Source organism: Pipra filicauda, unplaced genomic scaffold, assembly GCF_003945595.2.
Source record: "Pipra filicauda isolate LSUMZ 115617 unplaced genomic scaffold, ASM394559v2 scaffold43_size3849885_pilon, whole genome shotgun sequence".
NCBI lineage: Eukaryota > Metazoa > Chordata > Aves > Passeriformes > Pipridae > Pipra > Pipra filicauda.
In genome coordinates, this window is record NW_024104576.1 from 2,312,227 (window position 1) to 2,338,414 (window position 26,188).

At 41.5% G+C, this 26,188-nt stretch overlaps 1 protein-coding gene across 2 annotated transcripts in view; it reads right to left on the minus strand.

The window, feature by feature from the left end:
- Positions 1-321: 321 nt before the first annotated feature.
- CRMP1 (collapsin response mediator protein 1) overlaps positions 322-26,188 on the minus strand; it is a 51,233-nt gene continuing 25,366 nt past the window's right edge. For both annotated transcript variants that reach the window (XM_027736211.2, XM_027736214.2), the window contains exons 5-14: positions 21,498-21,559; positions 19,783-19,863; positions 16,766-16,834; positions 14,609-14,729; positions 13,388-13,544; positions 8,949-9,090; positions 7,160-7,330; positions 5,754-5,933; positions 3,082-3,247; positions 322-1,343 (exon numbers count right to left, since the gene is read on the minus strand). In XM_027736211.2, coding sequence (XP_027592012.2) covers positions 1,252-1,343; positions 3,082-3,247; positions 5,754-5,933; positions 7,160-7,330; positions 8,949-9,090; positions 13,388-13,544; positions 14,609-14,729; positions 16,766-16,834; positions 19,783-19,863; positions 21,498-21,559 — 1,241 coding nt within the window. In that variant the 3' untranslated portion in view covers positions 322-1,251. The remainder of the gene's footprint in view (positions 1,344-3,081; positions 3,248-5,753; positions 5,934-7,159; positions 7,331-8,948; positions 9,091-13,387; positions 13,545-14,608; positions 14,730-16,765; positions 16,835-19,782; positions 19,864-21,497; positions 21,560-26,188) is intronic.

Below are 26,188 nucleotides of genomic sequence, written 5' to 3' on the forward strand. Positions count from 1 at the left end.
TGAAGGTCCTGGGAGAAAGTTAACTGAGGCAGCTGCAATGTCACAGAATTGCAGAATCATTAAGGTTGGAAAAGACCTCTAAGACTGAGACCAACCATTAGTAAGTACAATTTTTAGTACGAACATTTACTGTGAGCTCTGTTTACTTAAGACATATAGTATGCAGACATCTGTAATGATGTCTTTAACAACGCTTGTGATCTAAGGAGTTTCCTTCAATGGCACGATGTCAACCTAAGAGACAACTTCTCTTGAGTTTCTCCACTCTAAATTTTCAATCATTGAGTCACAGCACCGGAAAGCAGAGGAGGACGCTTACCCATCAATTAATTTCTTTTATTTCACAAGCTTTGAATTCAGAAATTGAACCACAACTAGTAGATCTTGATACGGTAGAGTAAGTAAAAATGCATGTGATTACAAAGGAAAAAGTTTGTACAAAAAACTTTAAAAATCCGACGGCAACTTGGATTATCTGTAAGTACCAAAAATCTCATGCAGAAGGAGAGCACTACTGCCCAGGTGGAGAAATCCCTGCAGGGGTGGCAATGGCATTGGTATGTAAAAATTATGGCTCTGTCTAAAATGGAAACAAGAAGGACACAGACTTGGAATGTACCGAGTGGGAACAGACAGGTGCTACGGAGACCATTTGTCATTACGTGTCCCGATGATCTTCTGTGTCTGAGAGAAGTGCTTCTTGGGTTTATAATAAATTAAAGATTAAACAGAAGCTGCCTATACTACTCTACTGCTTACTTTCAAGATGGCCATTTTCTTCCTTCATAAGTGTTTTTGGTGGTGTTTCTCAAATACAGACATTAATCTTGGCATTGTGTCTAGTCAATTGTTGGCAACGTGTTCTAAAGGGACTCACTCACAGAATGCAACTTGCATAAATAACTCAGTAACATGCACTAACTACTCTAATACAGCGAAAGGGTGCAAAGGAACCATCATTCAGTTACAAGACAAAGCTAAAACCTGTAGTCACTAAAGGGGCAATAGAAGCACCATGCTTTAAGGTGACTATGGCATGAAAGCACAATTGTGAGGCAAGTAGTTCCAAGCAAACACACCACACTATTATCACCTCTTCTATACAAAAAAAAAAAAAAAAAAAGAAAGACATTTTTGTTTTTATTTCCATTAGTACCAAATAAAACTGTGGGCTCAATAACACAGATATTGAAGGGAATGGACATTATTCCCATAATCCTTCATCCTCCTGTTTCTGTCCATCATCAGTTTTCAGCCAAGGCTGGTAATATTAGAGCGACCACCAGGAGGTGCCACGATGCGGTGGCCAGTACGACGCGGGTTGTTGTCATCAATCTGAGCTCCTGCAACAGCAGAGAATGAGGAAACAAAGCTATGAAAAGGAATAAACCATCAGCAGTGAGATTTTACCTGGCTATGCTTCTCTCACATGACCATGTGCTGGTTTCTCTTGAGCTGACCTCTGACTGAAATGCTAAACTGATCTTCAAGGTACATTTCTGTGCCTTAATTCCAGTTGTCTTGAATGGGAAGTGTAGGATGAAATGTTTAGGATCAGACTGATGTTCACGCTACATGGGGAATTGTATTCCACCAACCTGAAGAAGAGCCCATGACAGGCTATGGACTGGATTCCCTTTCGAGATCAGACCCTGACAGAAAGTATTACTAACTACAAAAAAAAGCCCAAAACATGTACTTGCAGACTGGATTTTTCAAAACTGTGTCACCGATTTAGAGTATCTGTCCCTACTGAGCCCTTGGGTCAACAGTACAGTAAATTTGATGTTAGCAATGATAAATCCACGAGGAAAGGAGCACTGAGCTGATGTAAACTCACACCCACTTCAAACTGCATTTTAAAATGTTGAAAGGTTAAGCTTAAGGGGACAGCAAGCTTTCTGACAGGCTAAATATTGCCTGATCACACTCAGTTTCCTAAAGGCAATGTAAGACTACCATAAATGTGTGGAGTAATTTAAAATGTTATCATAGTCTCTGGTTCTGCTTAATTTCAAAAGAACATAGTAATGTGTGATTGCACCATTTGGATCAAATTTGTACCACCAGATGCCTTGGTAGTACACAGATCCAGCAGTGGACTGTGAAACCACAGCTTCAGATGCTTATGAAAATCCCACTTACTAATTATTACTAAGATGTCAAATTTCTAAGCACTTTTTCTGCTTTATATAGCTTCATATAGATCTGTATATGTCATCCTGGCCCCAGGTGTATTGGCAAAAATATACTTCAACTCACTAGAAAGGTTTTTAATATATTTGCTTTCCTTGGATTTTCTTCCAGAAGTTTCGTTTAGTTTCTAAGACAGGATCTGTCAGGGAGGAAAACTCCACCATTAGCTCCCACAAGGGAGAAAATCCAATGACTTTTGTAACACCATATGGAGGCATTATTCACCACTGGGGCTGTAGACTTTTGAAAGACAAGGATTTGAAACACTTGTAATTGTCTTCAGAGGACAAGAATTATTTCCAGCAACCCCAAAGGATGATTTTCCAGTCTATTTCTTACGTACCATGGAAAATGTTTTGGACACCAAGAGCAAAGAGGGTAAGAAATACTCCAATCTGCATACGAATGATTTCTGCACATGGTTTACAACCAAGGACAAGGACAGTGGAGGTTTCCATGTCTAGCAGCTTCTGGTGATGGAGCATCTGAGCTGTCTGAGACAGAAGGGTTGCACCAGACCCAAGTCCCACCAGCTGTACACACCACCAAGGGGCTTCAGTCACATCAACCAGTGGCCTCAGTTAATTGCAGTGGGCCAGGTAAATAGTAATGGAAGACTGACACAGAAAAATTTCAAATTGCAAGCATCTTGAATATTTGGCAATGTGTAAAATATTCCTAGGGAAGAATGCATAAAAACGTGTATACGTACATGTGTATATGTGTGTGTGTGTGTGTGTGTGTGTGTGTGTATGTAAGTATATGCATGTATATGAGTATATACAATCCTTTGACATTTTATTAAAGAAGTAATTATGGTTGAAATTTATCACCAATAATCCAAACATGGCTTTAAAATGTTTCTCATTAGTCAGGTTGACTTACCTGATAAGCTGAAATTGGATTGATGGAGGTTTCTGATTGGTGGGGGCTGGTTTTTGGCAGGGGAGGATTTAGTTGAGGGTGCAGGAGTTGCATATTTTGGCGTAGCTGAGATCTCATACACAGGCCCATCATACATTCCTCTGGAGACTCCTTGCAGTCCTCCCACCTAGATCAAGAGGAAAGTAAAAATCCAGACACTGAATGCTCTGATAATGCTGCCAAAAGATACTCCTGCCTGCATGTAGAGAGCACTGAGCACAGAGCTATATTCTGCTATATATAGAGCAAAGCTGCAGTTTGCTTTATATATACAGGAAATTACAAATTCCTCCTTCCATTTCTATATATATAAATTATGAGAGAGATCCTTATCAGGCTTTCTTCACAATCAATGGGGTGAAATGGGATTCAAAACAACAAAGGTTGACCTAAGATGTTTATTTTACGTAAGATCAATCACAATCATATTTTCTCTCTCCATTCCACTGCCAAATTACACTTGGGTTGTAACAGACTGATACCCACTATACCAACTGCAGCAATTTCTCTCCTACCTGTATTCCCTCTGCTCCTCCCCTTCAAAGATCTCAATTCTCTTCATTGAAAAGTGGTGGCAATTTTTAAATTAAATTTCAAAAGTTTCAAAAGTTTCAACTTCTTGTCATCAACTAGAAAAGCAACTGTACGCCACACTGTGGCATGGGACCCATCTTATAATATTTGTCAATAAAGTATCTGTCACTTGAGTTCTGATTTCACTTCTCTGTCTCCACATTTTTTCCCTGTACAGTTCTTATGAGGAATATGAGAAAAGAATCAAAACAACTTCACTGGCCTTAAAATCATAGCAATCTAGGAAATAATATTTTAATAAGAACAGTTCCAACTTTCAGAAAGAGCCTGAAGCCATTGAATTGCAGAATCCAAAGCTCATCAAAAAGATCAGAAGTCTGAGACTACAAAAAGATCAGAAGTCTGAGACTACAAGATTATGGTTTTCAGAGCCATTTCCCCAACAGGTTAAAAATGAAATTAAAACACTGTACAGAAAGACACTATTACAGGGGTTTAATCCAGCTCTCACAGAAATCCTTGCTTTTGGTGACGGGGACATCAGGCTCAGAAGAGCCACTGTCTTGCAAGCTGAGCCAAACTAATGCTCAGAAGAAAGCAGATGCCAATCACAGCAATGAATGCATCTTCCAGGGACCCACAAAAGCACGAATTTATACTCCTATCCCTGCTCCAGGGATAAATTTATACTGCTAACCTGTGCCAGTTCCTTGTTTTGCAGTCCCTTGCTTGATATGTGTTTTCTGTATTCCTCTGTCGTGCACTGACATGATCATACGGCAGCTGATACTACCATGACTGGGTTTTTCTAAATATTTCCAATGGATAAAATTTGACAGTGGGAAAAAAAAATGCAGTCACGGATCTGCTCTCCCTTCCTCTGGGCAGGCAGCAGAGGGAGCTGTAGGAGCAAAAACAGCAGTCCCTTTCTTTGTCTCTTTGCACACCTGGCCCAAGTATCAAAAGTCTCCCAAAATCCAGGCCCACTTGCAAGACACAAGTTACTTAGCCCAGTTACCTTTGTGCAAATTCCTGCTACAAGACACTATTCTCTGATACTTGTTTTTAACATGCTGGTTTCAGTATTCTAATGACATCATCACTAATTCATATAGCACTCCCAAGAGTTAAACCCTTGAGAGGCAAGTGTGAAGAGAAGGCCCATGTCATCTACATGGATTATGTAAAAAAAAAAAAAAAAAGCAACACTGATTGGTATTCTGCAAAACTTTGGCAGGTGCATTTCCATTTTACTGGGCCTTTACTCCTAAGAAGTGCAAACCTTTTTTCTGCAGTTTGACAGACTTTGTATCATAAATGACGAAAGACAGAAACTATCAACCTGTTCATAGACTAAATTTCAGCTGCCAGTCTCACAGCCTATTATACATGGTTGGTTAAAGAAAATATGAGTTTTAGTCAATTTTTTTCATTATCTCTGCTCTCACAGTGACTTTCTTGCTCAGTGGCAAGAAGCAATTTCCAAATAACCCCAAACTAGTGCCCAACCAATTGGTTTTCAAAAGAGCAGGACAGATATAACAACTGAAAACCGGAAGTGATCCAGTCTTAATTTTGGTCACTTCCCAAGCTTTTTATTTATCAAAAGAGAAAAGTTTTCTGAGTTATGAATGCTGCTAATATCCAGCTCAGCAAATGCACTAACAGTAGTTCAGAGATGCCCAATATAATGAGTATCTCTGGCTTAGATGCTTTTCTTCTCTGCAGTGTGGCAGTTCAGTATGCAATTTAAAATTCTGGTTTTGTTCTGCTTAACCCTCCTCCACAAGCAGCTTTATCTTTTCCTGAATTTTAACTGAAAGTAAATTCTATCACTATTCTACCTCCCTTCAAAAGCCTGCACAGCTGGACAGAAGGCAATTATGCCCAACTGACAATTATGTGCTCTACACACTGAAGCTCATGGTGTTACATCAGTTCACAATTGCAGAGGAACTAGTTTTGTGGTCATTTTTTGAACAAGTCATATACAATCCATCTGAAATGGACTCATTAAGCACAGTAACATTAAAAACCTACGCTGCTGTGGTTTCAAGAGGGTTTGGCTACAAAGAAGATTAAGTAGTATTTGACGTTACCTTATTCCTGATTTTGATGCGCTGGTAAAGATATTCAGGGAAAGGTTTGCGAGGGATGAAGCGGCCCATTCCCTTATTTACGTGCAGGTTTCCATCTTCATACACAATCTTCCCTTGGCTTATGACCACAAGTGGGGCACCATGGCACTCCATTCCTTCAAAGATGTTGTACTCAATGGCCTGAGAATGAACCAACATATTCACTGCCAGATCTCTTTCAAATAGTAATTTATAATCTGTATTTGTAGTCATAGTTTTAGATAACAGCCATCAATAAATGTATAAAATTGGTTTGTATGAAGGAAAAGTAATGCATTATGAAATCACTTTAAAGGATTTTTCTGGTCAGACTTTCCTGGATCAGACTTTTCCTTCTATTTCTCATTTTCCATCAAGGCTTTTTCTCACTTGTTTTTGAAGACTTGCTGTATTTTTCCAGAGCCTCTAGAATTATGGTACCCTTAATGTGAAGGAAAATTGTGACTCAGCTGCTGGATATCCAGAGGACCTGGTCCAGCCATGCATCTGTTGTGACTTTCAAGTAAGTGAATTTCAAAGGGGCCAGCACACATACTTCTGCCTGAAAATGTCCAGAAAGGACCAGGAAAGCCTGAGTCTTAATGGGAATGACAGGGCAGGTGTGATTACTACTTTCTTGAAAATACAGAAAGATCCCAAGAGAGAAATAGAAACTGAATCACCTAAACTTACTTTTTAAAGGTTTCTAAGTGGTTTTTGCCTTTTTAATATAAAACATTTTACTGGATTTCCAGTAAAACTTTCGGAAGAATTCCCCAATGCAAAAGATCAAAGCACTGAGCAATAAGGTAACAACTAAGATAGACAACATATAAGGTAAAACCAGTCAGTCAAAATCAAAGAGACTAGCAGTCTCTAGTACTCTGCACTAAGGGCAGAGATGTATGTGGCAAAACTCTGGAATTAAACAGAAAATCTGATTCATGAAGCTGATTAGAGCTGTATTATCAAAATATTTCATCATCTCTCATAGTTTAGAATACTGTTGATTTAATCATGCAATTTATAATATTAGGTACTTTTCAGGTGAACAAAAAAAATGAGCTGGTTTTAAATTTATCCTCACAGACTTATTAATCTCAGCTGCAGAGCTGCTGTTTCACACCTATTTACAGATCTGCCTAAAGCATGAAAGAAATACATAGTGCAAGGGTATAGGCAGAGAGAAAAGATCCTGATCCCAATGCTTCCAATGCAGGATTTCAATACTTTCATGTCCTGAAACTTTTACCCATTTCAGAATAGGAGCAGGCAGTTACTCCACTCCTCTGTATCCCCTGCATTTGGTGTTCACATGATTTAGGATCAACAGCTGAAAAGTAACAGTGACATTTCTTTTTTCTTTCTGGTTTTCCTTTTGTCCTTACCGATTTATGGCTTTTGGCTGTTATAGTCTTCACCTTATCAGGGTCCCAAATAACAACATCAGCATCCGATCCTACAGCAATCCGGCCTTTTCTTGGATACAGATTAAAGATTTTGGCAGCATTGGTGCTGGTGACAGCTACGAACTGGCTCTCATCCATCTTGCCCGTGGCCTAAAAACAATGTGATGTGAGCAAAACATGCTTATGAAATGGAGATTTACTATTCAGAGTACTGAACAGTACGGGAAAGTATGTACTTTATAGATACAGTGATGTTGCATGAAACAAATTTTATCCCACAGGACTTTATATAAAGCACATTACTTGGGAGTTTCAAATAAATGAATGTGTTACTCCAGGCACTGCAAAGAACAGCCAATGAAACCTTAATGCAGGTGATACCACCAAGGTCCTCAGTCACCTAAGGTCTCTTTCTCTACACATTGATGCCTAAGTGTGTTCTGTTGCTAGTCCCAGTAATTTCCATTTAAATGTTTAACCAATTTTAAAACAGAGAAACGTATATGAGTATTAGGAAATGAAACAAAAGATCAAGAGTCCAACACTTCTGGGAACATTTCTTGCAAATTAGGTCCATTCTATTATTAGTATTACCAAATCTATACATCTGAGTAATACAACCCCAATTATAAAATCCTTGCCTGGAGAAATGTCACCATGAATAGAACTTTGCATGGTAGTCGCAACTGAACACAACAGCATTTTGATTTCTCAGTAGAGTACTTTGGGGTCTTCCCTGGCAATGAGCAAGGACAATGTTCTAAGGAAAAACACCACCACCAAACTTTTTAGTATTAAATAAAAACTTATGTCCTGCCTGGTAAAACATGAGATTTGCAAAATATAAGCTACTCGGTGGCACAGGACTGAATGTTACCACCTGTAAATCCCATGTTGCAGCCCTTGCTGCAGGTCCTTCCCCCTGAGGGAGTAACAAAAGAGAAGCATCACTGGTTGGCTGCGCTTTGCTTGCTTCCCTGCTTTGTTTCTACATGGCAGGTACCAAGCACGACGCTGCTTCTGTGCTTGGAATCTCAATAGCAGTCCCTGAAGAAAGTGGTTATGAAATACAGTCTGGGAGAAGTGCTCATTGGAGCACTGTAAATGCTACCACTTCCCAGTTTGCAATATGCATTTGAGCACAATGCAATGTAAGGTCATGAGTGTGTGTGTGTGAGTGTGCGTGAGTGTGTATGTGGAGACAGACAATAGAGGGAGAATATCACTATACATTATGATCCATGGAATCATCAAAAAATTGCTGACTTATACTGGCAGTCCCCTGCAAAACATGCCAGTATGAATTATGTGCAATGTTCTCCTTCAAAGCATTTCATCATTTAGCCTCAGGTTCAGCTGCCATCCATTTGTAATTTCTCAAAAACGACGAGACACTTCCCAAATTCAAACAATCCATTCATCACGTTTATATGAGGTCCACTTCAGAACCATTAGATTGCTCCAGGTACTACAACTCTCAGAAGCATCCGCTCTGACACGACCGGAAAATAGAGCAGTGGAGTCTGGGAAGCCTCAGGTCTAATAAAATGCAATTGTGGTGCAGTGTCAGAACTGAAACACAGCCCTGAGTTTAAACAACTGGAAGAGGTTTTTGAAACAAGCAATTCACCTCGCAGTAGCATTCTCTCAGGGAATTTTCAGAAATATATTAGAAAGTCATTAAAGTACTGGCCAAGAGTCTCCTGGCCTTCATTATTCAGCCAACACTCCATTTTTTTTTAGTCAATAAAAGTAAGCAATTACTTACTACAGCCTTGTCCCAGACAACAGTCATCCTTTCCTCAATTCCATTGACCCCTTCAGGAATCATAGTGAAGTTGTCCTTTCCAACAGCTTTCTGGGCAGTGCTATATGGGCAATGTCCACTTCCCGTCACCTGCAGGTCCCCACTGTGGAGTTAACACACAGAAGGTTTAGATCAGGCATGACCAAGGTGACCTTGGTCTCAGACGCTGAGGATGGACCTTTCAAGCCTACACACCAGAGGCATAGGCTGTAAATCATGCCAGCAGCCTTTACATGTTGGCTACAGATCACTGAAGAGCAACAATGGCACTGGACATCTCCACTTTCCCCCAGGAGCACACTGAACTCCTGGATTACAGCCCCCTCTGGTTTTAGGCTGCTTATCAACAGAGATCAGGCAAAACCCCACTAACCAGGACAAAGGATTAATCCAGGATTAAGGAAATGATCGGAAGCTTGTATGAAATGTCTGCCACTCTCGAGATACATTAATTCACAACCACATTAAAAAGTAATGGCAAATTTTACAGTGCAAAGTCATGAGCATCAAGCTTATTTCTCTGTATTTCTCTCTTGCACATATATTTTTCTTGCAAACCTTACATGAATACTTATATCTGACCTTCCAAAACAGAACCATGAAAATAGAAAAGGAAATTTTTTTTGAGGTAGTCTTCTCATTAAACATCAAAAGGCATAGTGCAAGTCAAACACATGCTCTGGATTTATCTAATTTAAAGGTCTTACACAGAAAAAGGCATGGAATAAAACACAAAAAGATCTACCATCTAATAATGCTTTTATTTATGAAGTCAGGTTTTTTCAGCCTAGAGAAAATTTTGTTTTCAGAGAGCAGAACTGGATCACAGCTGCTCTCGGGAATAAGGAGGAAGAACATAATCAATATGCAGAATCTTGCAAAAATAGAATGACAAAAAAGAAGACAGGTTCTCCAATATCCACAGGAAATAGGTGATATTTTTAGCTCTTGATTAAACTTACAGGAGGCAAGTACATTAAAACTATGATTTCTCTTCCATCACTCCACAAGGGTGATGTCCCCAAGAGCCTGTCATCCTTTTCTCTAACTGATTATGTAAGTTCCAGCTCTGAAACATCTGAATGATTCCAGTCCACAAATTTAGACCCAAAAAGCTAACAAATAGCAAAGTGTTGAAGAAAAAAGGGTCACACTTCAGTAATTCTACTGCAATTTTCTGGGCTGCCAGCCTTAATGACTGCTGGCAGAGAAGAACCTTTAGCCTATTTTCTGGTTCTTCGCCATGCTCACACCCATTCATCCACATTTTAGAAGAAGCCAAACCCAAGAATTTAATGTTTTAGCTTTTCTTGATTATTAAAGACTGTCTGGTGTTACTCCATAGGATTAAACCAAATCCATCAGTTACACGTTCATTTATTCTAACGCAACAATAAAGTCAGAAGATTGAAATGCCATTTCTTCCTTTTTGATGATCCTCTGTCAGCAAAGCTTCCTGTGGCTTACCCTCTCTCTTTTCTGCACTCTGATGGATACAACCATGAAAACCTGAATATCACAGCCAGGCCCTGTATCACTGCCCATTTCCCTGAGGTTGTGCTGTGACTCTTACACTATGCTACTAATTCCTGCCCCTGAAAGATGAAAAGGACTTGCTTCCTCTGAACTCCGTTTTCCCTCTCCTCTGACATTTAATGACAATTAATGACATGAACTGCACTGTCCAGTCAAATCAACAGAAGATTTTTGAAGCTGAAGCATGTTGCTTGAGAGCTGCCCAACACCTCCTAGTTAACCACACGGGCACTCCTGCTGTCTGGATGCACTCTACTGTCCAACAGGGGAGAAGCATCACATCAACTAAAACACTGAGAGACAAGAAGGGATCACCACGAAATAAATACCAGACCAGTACCTTGTCATCTTATTCTTCCCCATAAACAAAACTATCATGGCAAGTTACATCTTCCATGAGGCACCAAGATTTCACATCTCTGGTTCACATATGATGACATATCACAGCAGCAATAATGCAGCAGCCCACCATGGAAGATGAAAGGTAACTCAGGTTCATGGCCCACAGATGAAACAAGGACCAAATCCCATGAGGTAAATCCAATCTGCAAACCCCATGAGACACGCTGGGTTTTTTAGACGTTTGACTTTTCAGTGAAAAATCAATGCTTTCTGTGGAAAGGAGCACAAGCAGTATGCTGCATGCTTGCAGAGGAAGGATGTTGTAAGGATTTTTTAATGAATGTAAAATACTGGTATCCGAATGTACAGTGCAATAGAAATGTGAAATGATGTCTTTACCATCACCCTTGCATAAAATTCCCCACGAATGCAGGGTAGACGGATAAAATATACAGTTCTTTCTTTAGTTGCACAGTATAGATTCGAAGTATTAAAACTGAAAGCAGGCTAAGCTGCTGTCATTTAAGATCTAGGACTTTAATCCACTAGAAAAAAAAAGCCATTTTTGCATGCTTGAAGGATAATGTAAACTTTGTAACTCCTTGTTTTGTCTTTCTGATGTTCGTTTAAAAAAGTCATTATTTGGATTCCAATTCTAAAAATTCTCTTGCTATTTTAGCTAATCTGCTTTGACCCACATACTATTATTTTGGGACTCTCTTCCAGAAAACATATAGCCATGTCTGACAGAGTAAAGAGCCAAACATTTTGATACACATTCACATGTGCTGGCTAAGAGCCTTACTCTCACACAATGAGCTTCACTCTTTGCAAGTGATGATACTGATGGATCACACCAGGAAAGTGATTTTTTAAATTATCGTTATTTTAGGGAACAAAAAGTTCAATTATGGAAAACCATTTCTGCCGTCAGACTGTCTCAACAGAGCCACACATAACTCAGGGCTCAGTTGTGCATTCATTAATGCAGCATCATTAGAGCAGCTGAGTTAAAGCCTGGGTGGACTCTGGGGGACTGCACAGCCTGACCCACCAAGTGCAAGCAGAGATGTGTGCACCCCACAGCACTGGCACTGACTGACAGCAGCTTCCCATCACACGTATGTGCCCATCCAGCTCCAGGGCATCAGAATTTCACATGCCAGGGCTTTACCAGCCACACTGGCACTGCCAGCCACATTACGTGCCTGTTAGTCACATGGAGGAAAAGTTTTCTGAAGACCAACGGGTAACTTTTAAGGTTCGAATTCTACTGCACTGTCTAGAGCATTGGAAACCCCAGAAAGGGGAGACAAGAGGTAAGGAGTTAAATAAGGTTTTGAATGGTAAGTTGAGTTCATCACTAGCAATCTATCCTGGTGGGACTTCAGTTGTGAATTTCTATATCATTTCAGAGCACATGGTCTTTTGCTTAAGCTAAAGGAGACCCACAGTTGGCTACAACCAGAAAATACTTTCAGAGATGGGTTTACAGTCTGGGTTTTTGGCAAGGCACTGGTGATGTCTTCTATAAGAGAAAGACACTTCTCCCTCTGCTGTCCTCATTCCTTTCACCTCTCTAGTGATTAAACTTTCCCTGCCAACCTCAAGGCAGTCAGCCCACATCCCCACCCTGTCAAGTGATGGCCTTCAGTCTCCCGTGTGTCTCCAACCAAGTCCCTGACAGTCTTCTTGTAATCCACTCTGGCCTCTTTCTCCTGACAAACCTGCTCTACATGTACCCCTCATCTTTGCTGTCTTCCAGCTTGAGGACCCCTGAGCCTAAAAAGACAGAAGGGAAGCTAAAGGTAAAAACCAGGCTGCAAGAACTTAACACAAGTAAACTTCTATGATTTTGGTCTATCCCAGATGAAGACAAACTACCAAGTCAGAAGTTTTCAATATGCAGGAGGAAAAACCACAGAACTCTACTACAAATACAAGTTAGTTTAGGACAAGCCAGTTTTCAGAAGAGCCCCACACCAGCTTTGACAAAAATTGGCCCAGGAAAGTTTTCTCAGTTCTAGGTATCTCTGCATTCAGGGACAACCCTCATTTCAGGGGCTCTGCTTGCCACATATGACTGGGGCTTAGCACTGAGTCTTGTCTCACAGATGGGGGTCTATCCACCATACTGGTGCTTATGCTGGACAGTGAGGATGCCATCTCATCATAGATTAACAATTCAGCTAAAGAAAACAGAGATCTAGAAAGAAAGTCAGTTCAAAGTCCTGACTATCTAATTGTACAACTAGGAATCACATGAAAAACAGAAAGAGAAGAATTAATTCCTGAATAGCCAGCAGTTGCCTCTCTATCAAGCTAACCATGGAGTGTCCATGACTGCTCGCCTGACTGACAGCCTAAGCATAAGGATATAACTATCCCTGGTTTTCTATGCTCCTTCTCCGCTGCTTCGTGTACAAGACTGGTCTAAAGAAAACTGATCCCTAGATGCTTCATCCCATATGGCTTTTGGACTTGCCTCACCGTCAGCCTGTAAAAAAAAATGAGAGTCTTACCATGCTAAGAGCGAATTTAAGTGATCTGGAGTGGTAGGATCAGGGCTCAGAGGTGGTGAGGTCACAAAAGCTGCAGCCTTGGCCCAGTTTTTGCTCCAGTAATGTGTCCCATCTGTGCCCAAGCTGGCAGTGATCGGCTCTCCAAAAACAAGAGGACCTTGGAGAAAGCAAGGATATTTAGGAACTAATTACAACCCACTCTCTTCTTCAGCAAGTTACATTGCTTGCTGCATGCACCATGTATAATTCACACACTGCTACACAGCCCGCGTAGCTCCCAGAAAATTAGGCAGCCCTGGTGTTGTCTATGTGATAAAATATTAATAAGGAGTCTCTCTGAGCTACACATGCTTTTGATCAGCGTATTTACAAATCTCTCTTTCTAATCCAGAAGGAGACAGTTCAGACCTGGTTTTAATTTGTACTGTTTTAATCACAGCCACGTTCTCTCTGTTGCTACAATTTGGAGTGCATTGGGTGGTGGATCCTTCAGCAGACAGATGCCTTTTTACTACTCCCAGGTTGGGCACAGCACCAGCAGATAGCAGCAGATGGTCCCCAGCACCACACTCCAAGTCTCCAAGAATACAAACATCAAGACGATAATTTGCTCTTTGGCTTCTCCGTATTGCTCATGAGCTCTGTAGTACCAACCAGCAGAACAGTCCTTACTTGCAAATGCAGCTTCAAAAGCAGCTGCCTTCAGGGTCACAAGTCCTTCTTGGCTGCTTTGTAACCTAGATTCCACCACGGGCCCAGCAAGCAGGGTTGGCCCACAGTGCACATCTGGGGGAGTCAACCTCCAGCAGCAAGGCTAGGAGCGAGCCCCAGGCTTCTCTAAGAGCAGGGTCACTGCCCAAGCCACCCCTCAGAGGGTAACAACCTGAAATACTGGCATGGAGGATGTGCTAGACCTTGTTAGAAATAAAGTATCCCCCTCTCACAAATGGAGATACAGCAGTCTAGGGAAAAAGTAAAAGGGAAAAAAGGTTCCAGAAGAGTTACAATGCGATCCTCAAGGGGAGAGTTTCTCAACTGAAAAATCTAAAAGGATTTCCCCTTATCTTTCCCAGCCATAAATATTTAGAGTGTGATGGTGCTACCATTCTTTGATAACGTCTCCCTATTGCCTGTCATTGGGGTCAAGACGTACAGGTTTTTTCACTAAGCTTCTATTCAACAAAAAAATACAAGTTTGGGGAAGAAAAGGAAGACACTTACCTTTCTTTCTGGCCAGTGCAATGATATCAGCTGCACTCTTGCTCATCACCTTGGTGATGTACACTGGGCAGTTTATTCGACTGGCAATAGTGATGGCACGGAAAACTGCTTCTGCTTCAAGCTGAGGAAAACAAGGAGGAAAAAGTTAACTGAAAAAGCAGTCTGAAGAAAAAATGAACTGGAAGACTGAGCCATATCTCTGTTCAGCAACAACTCTTCAGGGGTTCGTTCTGCTTCTTCCATGGAGAGAGACACAGTGCTGAGAAACAGGGAGCTAACCCAGCCTCAAACACTTCATGCTAGCAGTAACCACAGCCAGGCTGCAGTCACTAGCAGCATACAGCTGCCCCAGCACAAACACAGCTTCCTGGCTCTCTGCACCCCAGGAAAGGTCGTGTCCAAGCAGCTGATGCAGCTCTTCCTTACCTCCCTCCCACCTTTCTGCTTCAGACTCCTACTCTGCAGCTAGAACGAGAATGAAGCAAGAAACTTCGCCCCAGCTCAAAGACAACCTCTGAGCTCTCCCTGGCAGCTTACCCTAATCTTTACATAATGATGATAGCAAACGTAAAGTATTCTCAAACGGCAACTTCAGCACTATGGACTGAATTTAGCCCATAATCCAAAAAAACCTTTGAAGCATTGCCCAGTAAGTCCCCTCTGTCAGCAAGCGTAAAGGCAATCTCCTCCCAGGGAGCCATCTGGGACGTAGGCACACAAAGCAAGCATCTTCAGATGGAGAAGCAGCATTCCCCAGCAGCTCTGGAGACTCCTTTCCCCAGCCATCAGTTTTATACCAGATCCTTCCCAGATGAACTCACAGTATTGGCATTTTAATACCTAAGACCCTGTTGTGACTGAAAATACTGACTCAATGGTACAGAAATTTCTCTCCAAGAGTTGTGCTAGAAAAGCTGAGCAACTTAGGCCTTCCAAAACCACACAGTTTAATCCTTCACAGTTTTTTTCCCTAAATCAGACTGTCACTTTAGGTTGTCCGAGGACTTTTATCACAACATTTGCTCTGGAAGCCCCAAATGCACCTTCAGAAGAGCAGGGAAGGAGGCAGGGCCTTTGTCCCTCAGCACTGGGGCTGAGGCAGACTAGATGTATGGTCAGAAAGATGCAAAATTCCTTTCTAGGAAACTGCAAATGAAGATTTCCCTTAGGTTCTTGTTCTCATCAAAAGGAAACAACTCAATGCTATCAAAATAATTTAGGTGGAAGTTAAACAGCAAAATGGAAAAGTACATAAACAGTTCAATAGAAGAATGTGACCAATTAAGCTGATTCCTTTTGCCTTAGGGAGAGGTTATATAAAGATCTGCAAACCACAACAATCTCTTCAAGTTTAGCCTCAAATCCCCAGGACCTCAGCTCTTTAGTCTTCAAGGAAAGCAGTCACTTCCCACTACCACTCTCCACTACCCCATTAACGGCCTGAACTGCATATACATTAAGGGACACTCTCATGTCTTCACATTTTCCTTCTCATTAAATAAACCCTTTCCAGATGCCTGAGATGATCCAAACCAGAGCCAGGATTTTATTATAAAGGAGTTGCATAAAATGAGCTGCCTCACAGCATCTTTCCATTCTCACGTATTTGCATTTCTACACCTGCATTTCTGCCACCAAAGTATCTGCCAGCAGGGAAGTAGATTTATATGTGGGTATATGCATATGCATGGTATATATGTACACATGCAACCCATAGGAGGTTTTCAGTCAAAGCATTTCAATAAATGCAGTTACTCCAAAGCCTAATCCTCAAGCTGCACTGCTGATTTTTACCCCGATAAGCCCAATTTTTTTGTCATCACAAATCAAAACACAAAGGTCACACTTAAAAAATACATGCACATCCATTCCCAGGGCAGCAGGAGCTGCAACTCCTGAGTGTACAAGGACACACTCATCCCTGGACTGAGGGAACCCACCTGCTGCAGCATCAAAAGGGTTTTTCAGGCAAACAAACAAGCTGAAAGGACCTGGACTTTTCAGGCTTTGAATAATACTGGAAGAGGAGATGGGAGAAGCAGACTGCTGCCTTCCCCAATTCACCCATCTATCATCTGCACGTACAGAAACCAAGCTCTGATATTACGTGTTCGACAAAATATTTCCACAAACGACAAAATAAGTGAAGTTTCTTACCTCTTCGGGCCTGCTCAGGGCATGTCCCTCAGGCCCAGTGATTCCCATCTCCAGAATACGTTTTTGTTCCTGGAATGCAAGAGATAAATGCTGACACAGCTCCAGGATGAGACCCTTGCACCCAGCATCCTCAGGGAGATTAATAACAGCCATATTGTCTGACTGCCCCTTTTAAAGTCTGTGTAAACGCAGCTGCATAAGCCCTCTAAACACTGAAAACACTGGCTCTAAACTGGTCCCATGCCACCCAGCACAGCCAACACAGGTCTCCGCTGTGTGATAGAGAATATTTGTGCCTCGAGCCATTGGGCTCCACCACCGTAAATCTCCTCTGCCCTCCAGAAAATCTTGCTTGACACCAAGACACCAGCTCAGGGAACGGGCTTTAACCAATACACTAAACAATAACTACAGGTACTTCCACCCTGTGATTCCTTCTTTACTTGCCCAAGTTCCTCTCTGGCTGTAATCCACAAAGCACTGTTACCTTTCTTAAACTTTCAGCATTGCTGACACTTTCAGCTCTCTGTAACACTTTTTTCCTACACAGTGAATCACTAAAATTGTGCTCCAGTTGCGAGGGCGCTGTGTCCACACCAAAAAGCCCATCTTAGGACCAATGGGGATTTGTCAAAAAAAAATTCTGGGCTATCCAGTTTCACAGCAGTGAGATAATTTTTTTTTAAATAGACAAAAGCTTCACTTAATTTAAGGCCAAGCAGTGGTATTGGAACAAATCTCCCTTATTGCAGAAAACAGTGATCAACTTCTTCCGATCTGAGGTTGGTCCAGGCTTGACAGCAGAGCAGAAGTGGGACCAGAGTTGCTGATGTACCTCCTGCCCTGCCCTGCCCTGCCCGCAGGGCTCTAATGAGCCCAGTTCTACCATGTAATGACTCTGTGACACAGATAAATGTCCCCTAGAGACCAGGATGAAGTTACCAAACATACTTGAATGTGTCATCTAATAAATATTTGATCCTAGGTCCCTGAGGGGGAAAAACTCACACATTACCAACAGGCTCCAGTAAAACCTGAGGAAGTTAACATTTACATATACTTTAGCCTTCGCTGCAATCAATCAAGGCTGAAGAGGCATTAACAGGAATGTATTAATCTGAATGTGTAAGAATATTGTGGTTAGAAAAACATAAGGTTTCATAGGCAATTTTAAAACAGTTGTTCTGCATCACTAATGCAATGGTTCTAAACAGTGCCAGTTAAAGACTTCAGATAATTAAAATATAGCAAATGATGAAGTTAGAGCCATATTAAAAAAATAGCAAGTTGGTACAGAATAGCTACACAAAACAGGATAGATTTGCATCTTGAAGAAAGTCATAAAATCAGATTATATGATAAGATCACCCACTGTAAGAGGATTGGACAGTGCTAATGAAATAGAATATTTGTTTGATAAGATCAAATTTGTATTTTCATGCAGGGCAGTCCTGAAAAAACTACCTGCAGGCAGCTTTCCTTTTAGTATTCAAATAATCCTTCTAAATAAAAGCATAAGGAAAGACTGATTGTGTGAGACATGGCAATGGTGAAGAAATATGTCGATATATAACATAATTTACATTTATTTACTACTTCTTCTTTTCCTAATAATTTTTCTGTTCTGCATGTTCATATCCCATGGCAGTATATTAGGGCTGATCAGAGAAAAATGTAACTGAAATAGATTTCTATCAGAAATGCAATTCCACGAGTGCGCCTTGATTTTAATGGGGAATGTATCAAAACATAACAGGTGCCATTTGATTTGTATTATTTTGCCATTCCTACAGTAATATTGACTTAATCGTGTTTCTTATTATTAATTTTCATTCTATTTGGCATTTTATGTTGTATTAAAACTATATATTATGCATTTAGTAGTTTTAAATCACTCTAAACTTCATGAGAAATCAGCTTTTTTCTCTCTCGTGAATGAGGGTTTTCACCTGGTTTCAGTGGGGGAAAGACATGACTGCACTGTATGTGCCTGTTGACTCCTTACTAGTAACTTTTGATCCCAGTGGTTATTTTGGCCAAACTCAAAACTGAAAGGCAGTTCTCAAAGGGGGTAAATTCTAACCAGGCAGATAGGGGACAGAACCCCACGGACGGAAAAACAAAATACACTCAAGGGAAGAGTCTTTACACACTGCCCAACTCCTCAAATAATCCCTTGAGGTTCTCCCTTAGCCATGAGACAAGGTGAGTTCCCTCGTCCAGATCTCAAAGACAGCTTTACCTATTGTAATTTCCTTGTCAGTCCTGCAGCCTCATCCTTAGCGGATAAGCCAGCAGATAAGCAGCTCAGCAGATAAATCCCATGGCTCACTCAGAGCCTCACAGACCTAAGAGGGGCTCGATGCACGTACAAGGGATCAGAGGAATGAGACATCTCTGCAGCAGCCTCAAAAGATTCTTTCATCATAAATGTATAAAGTCACAACAACACCCACCCAAACCCACCCACCCTGTTTTAGAGGGGAATCCTGCCTCTGAAAGACCAGTGGGAAGTTTGCTATCGACAGTTGTCCCTGGGTTACCTCTTGATGTGCCGTGGCACAGATCAGAGCACACTTTAGTGCGAGGACAGCAGCGACCCCGAGGGACCTGACCTGCAAAGTCTGCACTGGGGATCCAGGACGTTTTATGGAACATACTGCATTAGAGCCCTGTTTCCTTGTTCTGAGATGCATCTTCAAAGAGTATGGATTACACATAAACACACATTTCGGAAATGTTTAGAAGAACACAGTACTTCTTATTCGCAAACTTCAAAGATTTATAAGAATATTCTCAAAAATAAATAGGTCTGTGAGCTTTAATACCCACTGCAAATTCACTGTGCTGCTTACGCTGATAGCTGCAGTAAGAGACTTTAGCATAAAGCTTTTCAGCTCCACTTTTTGCCCCCAAAACCTCTGAAAAAGGCTTTACATTGTTCTGCTTCACTTGTATCTGCCAGATTCAGAAGGAAATCATCGCACGAAGTGAAATAAAAATGACAGTTCACTCACCTGAGCTATCAAGTCCCCATTTTCAGCATGGACCAGGATAACAGCCCCAAGGCTCTTTAGAAAGGTAAAGGCTTCATAAAGCTGCAGGTAGTATAAAGAAGGAAACACGGCTGAATAAGGAAAACACATTACTTAATACTCAGACCTCTCTGTTTACCTAGTTTCATACCTTCTATGCCGGTAATTACCTCAGTGAATAGCACATTATCTCTTTTCAGAGCCTGAGCTTCACTGTTTGGTGCTGACTTACCCCTGTACACACCAGCCTACCCAGAGGACAAACTTCTGCCCTTCTGCACCGAGACAGGGTGAACAGCCCCAGGCAAGACTGGGTTTCCCTGGGACACAGAGTCTGCCCCAACCCCTGCCAGAGCTGCCTCGTCATGCCCTCCCACACAGGCCAAAGTTTAGTGAGTCTACTTTCTGCAGTTTTAGCAAACGTAAAATAGAATTACCCTCATGCACTCCAGACACTTTTAGTACACCTAGAATACCTCTTTTCTGAAGGGCAGGCATTTTGCACCATCGTACTAGAGCAGACATTGTTGAACTTTCACCAACATCTTTCATTCTGCAATTAGAAATTCAGTATTTTCTCTAGAGCATTCTTTTTTTAAAAATTGCTTTCTAAGAGTCAAAACCCATCCATAAAGAAGGGCAATAGTTGATCCTGTTGTTTTTACTAGTAATATCTGAGCACAGATCTACTGAAATACAGTTTCCTTTCCAAAAGGTATTCAGCTAATGTGTTCCTTGTTTACACCAGACTTCAGTAACACGGGAGAGACCAGTTTTCAAGCACAGATCAAATACTGAAGACACAAGTCTCTTCAGTGTCCACTTTTGCACTAGGGTATTTCAGGCAGCATTGAATGGGTTGCAATACACAGCTTGCAACATGAGCATTTAAGCAAGGTAACAGCCATTAGTCCAACCACACATTAAACATTTTGATATATTTCTCCTGATAATTCCAACAGGGAGTTGAATTTAACAGGCACTGCCTCTCAGAAAATATTTATATATTATTATGTCTAAAATTCCAATTAAAAGCACATGTATTGGAGGTGTAACAGTTATTTTAAGAGACCAAGAGCTGTAGCTCTGGGAATAAGTAAGAAAGAAACATTTTCTCAACTGAATAAGCAAACATTATTATTACTAACAGATGCCATTGTTCATTTACAGTGGCCTGATACATATGAATGGGAAAGCTGAAGAGTCTGGAATCTGTAATGAGCTCTGGACAAACAAGCTCATTGTTATCTCCAGCCCTAATGAGAAAAGGCCACCTCCCCGAAAGAGCAACTCCATTTAACTGCTCGCAGCAACCAAGAAGCTCTTGAAACCTCAAAACTGCCTCAAAAAGCCTCAAGTGCTTCATCTTTTTCTCCCACTCTGACCTAGAGTTCTTGAAAGATTACTGCAAAATAAAATGAGTGAAATCCTGAGCAGGTCTGAGCAGCTGCAATGTTGGGAGACACTAGAAAATTGCTTGAGAAGGTGAATATCATACACTTGAAGAAACACATGCAGGTGTTCTCCACAGCTCAGCACCGACGCTCCAGAGAGAAGTCCCTCACTGCACATTTCCCCCAGTCCCACTCAGGTCAGTGGGAATGTTTCTCTGGGATTCCACCTCAGCAACTCTTCACATGTTGGGAGATGAGAAAGAGAGGGCAGATCATAGCAATGAAAAGCATTGAGAGCAGTACCTGGCTGTCGGACATTTGATAGAGATCTTTGTACGCCATGTAGACTTGAAAAGAGTTCACACCTGTTCCAAGACAAAATTTAAAGGTGTTGCCATGTAAGTGGATTCTTAAACTGTATGCAAACAAAACTTTCAGGAAAAATAAGTCATAGAGTACGTCTGGACTAGGCTTTTCACCAGTGATTGCCAAAAACAAAGCAATGGCATTACAGCTGCTAGGACTAGATGCCATCTTTCCTGGGGGAATTTGTTGGATGCTGTGGATTGCCTGTCTTCAGCCCTGGAGCAACCCAGCCACCACTGCAAACAGGACTGCTTGCAGCCAAATCACAGACAAGTGATGGTGGCTAAAGCAAGCAGGCAAAGTTTGTGAAGTTTGAAAGACCTTGCATAAGGTTCTGTTTCTGAAAACCACAAAATCACTGGTTTTCTTTTTAGGTTTCCTCAGCTTATCAGGAAAACATTTCAGCTTGACCTAATGTGATAGTTTTCACTCTAGGCCTTCCTGGAGACCAGTTTGTAACCAGGAAGGTTACAAGGCACTAGGAAGGTGACCATGGAAGTATTCCATTTACGTAACTTGAGGTATAAATAAAGCCAACAGGAGGGACCTCGCTCTCTTCCCTTCCGGCGACGTTCGAGAACGGTGGGTCCCTGTCTCGGTCTGGCTTATCTGGAGCTGAGGCCTACAGTGACTGCTGTTATCTGCCACGCGTGAGGGGACAGTGCTGGGCCGTGTCCAGCTGTCCCGCTTCTACCAAGGGAAGTGGTGAGATTTTGCCAGTTCTTCGGTTTGCTGGTTACCGGGTTTTTAGATTGTGTAGACCTGTTTTGTTTTTGTCCCTTTTCGTCCTATTTTGTCCTTTTTCCCTTCTCCCTTCCCCTCTTCCCTTTAGGAAGCTATTTAGGGTTTCTGGGGTTATAGGTATATAATATTCTCACTGTATCTATCTGTTTCATATGTTAAGTATATATTTTTGCAATAGCTTTGGCTGCTTGGTTTTTTTCCTTCCCTCTCTGGGAAGCAGACTCTGTTGTCAAGTTTCGGAGACTTGGCGGGAAGCCAGCTCGAAACCTGCACACCTAAACTGTTCTTTTTGATGGATAAAACTTCTAGTTAAGTTCCTCCAAAGTGCTGAGAATATGCAGGAACTGTGTATCTGAATGTGCTTACAGACTTCCTTTTTCTTTACCTTACTGCCCAAAGCACCCAGTTTAGCTGATGGTAGACACTGGGAAGGAGTGGAAACAAAGCCTGAAACCAGCTTTACAAGCAGCTCACCACACCTCTCCTTCCACCTTCCAAAGACAGAAGGATTTATGTTGGCAGTCACACCAAACCATGGAAAATGACAGCTTCAAATTTTAGAAATCATAAGAAACGCTAGTGTTGAGTGTCGGCTGCCAAGAACCAACTGTATTCAAATCCCTAAAAGTTTTGTTATTTATTTCAAAAATTCAGTCATTTATACAGTTTTGTATTCTAATGGAACAAGAATTACAAACATCTTCTACAAAAACATAATTTCCATACCTATGAATTCATATTACTGTATAAATTTGCCTTCCTCTTTAGTCTACTGACAAGAACCCCAGTTTGGTACAGAGACCAATCTCAGAAGTTTTCTGACTTAAAAGAAAACTAAATTCTCAACTGTCTAAGCTGTGTGTGCTGCATTTCAAAATGGTCGTGATGAAAACTTTGCTTCCTGGGGCAAGAACAGAAAGAAAGAGATCTGTTCATGTTATTTATGTTATCTACACAAAATGAATAAGGCTCTCTGATGAAGATATAACTCCATGAGTCCAGAATGAACAAATACATCCTCAGGCAGAGGGTACGGCTGCTCACACACACACACAGAATTTATTTGCAATTAGAGGACTAAAATACCCCAGGATACATGTAGGATAAAACGCTGAAATGATCCCTGGTATTATGTCTTCCTGCTAAGTCCAGGTAGCTCAGAGAGAAATACAAAGCAGGAGCTGGCCACTCCTTGCTGACTTCCACTCTGAGCAAATTCAGCCTGAAACATGGAGCCTTGTCAGCCTATAAACCCATCCTTTCTTCCTGTTTTCCCATTTATCAAGTTCTCAGAAAACACACATGTCCTTTACTAACTGTAATCCTTCCATCTATTCATCCCTACAGTTGCAAAGCACTCAGTATGTTCCTATTTTAAAGCCTAAGCTTGACTATACCTTCCCTGGAGTCAGTGCTTGCAGACTCATGCCTTCAGTCCTGTCTCCCTCTGACTGAACATAGCAGCTCCCAGAACATCAGTCCTACCTGCCTTGGAGGAAAGCTCCATTTTCTCTCCCCAAGCCCACCCCACATCTCAGATGTCAGCTGCACCCTGGAGCCACCTTGCACACACAAAGCAATGAGAGGTGTGTTAGGGCTGGCCCGAGCCATGCTGACTAGCCTCAGTGATGGCACAGGACTGAATCCTCTCATACACATCTCACTGTAAGCAAAGAGCTGGGTTATCTATTTGCTCTCCCTTATCCAGTAGGATCTAGACAAAGGTAATTCATTTAATCACAGTCCTGCAGGAGATAAGACAGCTTTCTCTGAGTACTGTGGTTGGAACACATACACTGACCCAAGTAATACATATTTTCATCATTTTTATTGCCTTTGTATCTTCTTAGGCCCTCTTCTGACCTTGGTAAAATGACAAGAGTTTTGCTCCCACTCTGTTTAACGTTCTCCTTGAAATCAGTAAGAATAGAAAGGACCCCAGTTGGGATCCCACCATAGGATCTTGAGCCTGCTCCTTACCACACTGCAGAAGCAGAGTTCTCCCGAGCAAACAGACAACCAGGCCCTCAGCTGCCACCTCAGACACACACACAGTGGAAAAACATCTCGTGGGCTGCCCTTACAGCTAACAGGAGAGATGGTGCAAACCATCGTGCCTTGCAAAGAGAGTACCTAGATAGACAGCACAAAGTTACATATACAGGTATCCAAGATTAGACTCTTTGCCTTGGTCTGGTGTCTTGACCTACTCATTGGAATTATGCAGCTTTTCAAAAGCCCTTGTCCATGGACTATTGACCTTAATGCTTAACATCTGTTACATGCTACATTCTTGTTTATGTCCTACTTCCCTGACACCAGGAGTACTCAATAGAATCCTCTTCAACTTTTAGGCAGAACTACAAGCTTTTTTGAACAGTGACAAAGTCAAAGCAACCAGTGAGGCCCTGAACTGTCAGCTATTTCAGGCAGTTGTTCCTTTGCATATATTGGAGAAGCCCAATCCCAAAATAGCTGCTGAAATGCTACAAGCCTGAGTCTTTATAATCAGCATTTGGGGCTACAAAATCTCCAGGCCCTTCCAAAGCCTGTGTCTCCTTAAATTAGCTTTGTATTGAGTTAAAACTGATTAATTGTTCAATTATACCTCATGACAAGGCACCTCAACAGCCACTCTGTGAGCTCCCCTGTTAGTCACGCTGATTGCATTAGGCACGTGCAGCACTGAAACGCAGTGAGCTGATCCCTGTCACTCAGCTACCTCACCCACAATCAGCCGAGAACAAATTCAGTCCAGATTTCCAGCTGATGAAAACCAGGGTCACTCCACTGACATCAAGTCTATTTGCACCAGCTGGCTCAAATGTTTCCAATTATCAGGAAATATTACCCGTTAATTTGAAAGCCCTTGCCACACTGAAATATTTCACATTGTGCTTGCGCTTTTATACTCATCCTCACCTTGTGTCTCCTAAAACATGAGAGTAATTCACACTGACTGCCTGAGATATACTGCTGCAGCTGTGAGAACAAAGGTGACCTCCTAATGCTCTTGCCACTAAAGAAGCCACCAAGGCCCCATTATGCATCCCGGTTCAGAACCAATGAACAGATTCCTGCTTCCCCTGACAACTAAAAGGCAGGTCAGATTTATAGTGAAAACTCACATTTCAATACTTGGAGAAGACTATTAAACTAACTATCTGCATCGGGCTTTTAATGTAAGCCCTCGGGCAAATTTGGGAGTGCTGAGCCACCTGTGATCCAGGAGCTCTGGAAAATAGTATCCAACCTTTGAAATGAGGCACAGTATATTTGTCTGAGAGTACATTCAGCTAATGCACAGCAGCAGATTCACGTTAATGCTGATAGCAGGGAAATAGCACAGGTTTGGCACAACCAGTGTTGACAGATGTCATCACCTTGTAAAAATCACCTATATTATAGAGCTTTGTAAGACCAGCTGCAGTTTCTCTAAATTATGTGCAGTCTTGCTGACTGAAGTGCCTAAAATCTGGTTATACAGCACAGGAACTGCCAGCATCCAGTGATATGGGATAAACTCCCCTAGGTGACTGCACCTCCATGGCAACTCAGCAAAAAATTGCTCACTCAAAAACAGCATTTTGCTTTGTTTTTCTACTTGGATGTGAAAGATTCTCTTTATGGAGAAATGTACTATCAAAGTCATTACTAGCACTACACATTACAAAGGATGCTGAATATATGTATCACTTAAGTTTCCCAATAAAAGGGTCATTCTGATTTGCCCATGGAACTGAATACCACTTCAGAAAATATTTCCTAATTAATATGCATACATTTTCAAGGAAAGTATCAAGCAAAAAATATTTGAAAATACTTATTTCTGGAAAGAAAAATCCATGCTGTCAGGCAAAATTTTAAGGAACAAGAGCTAAGCT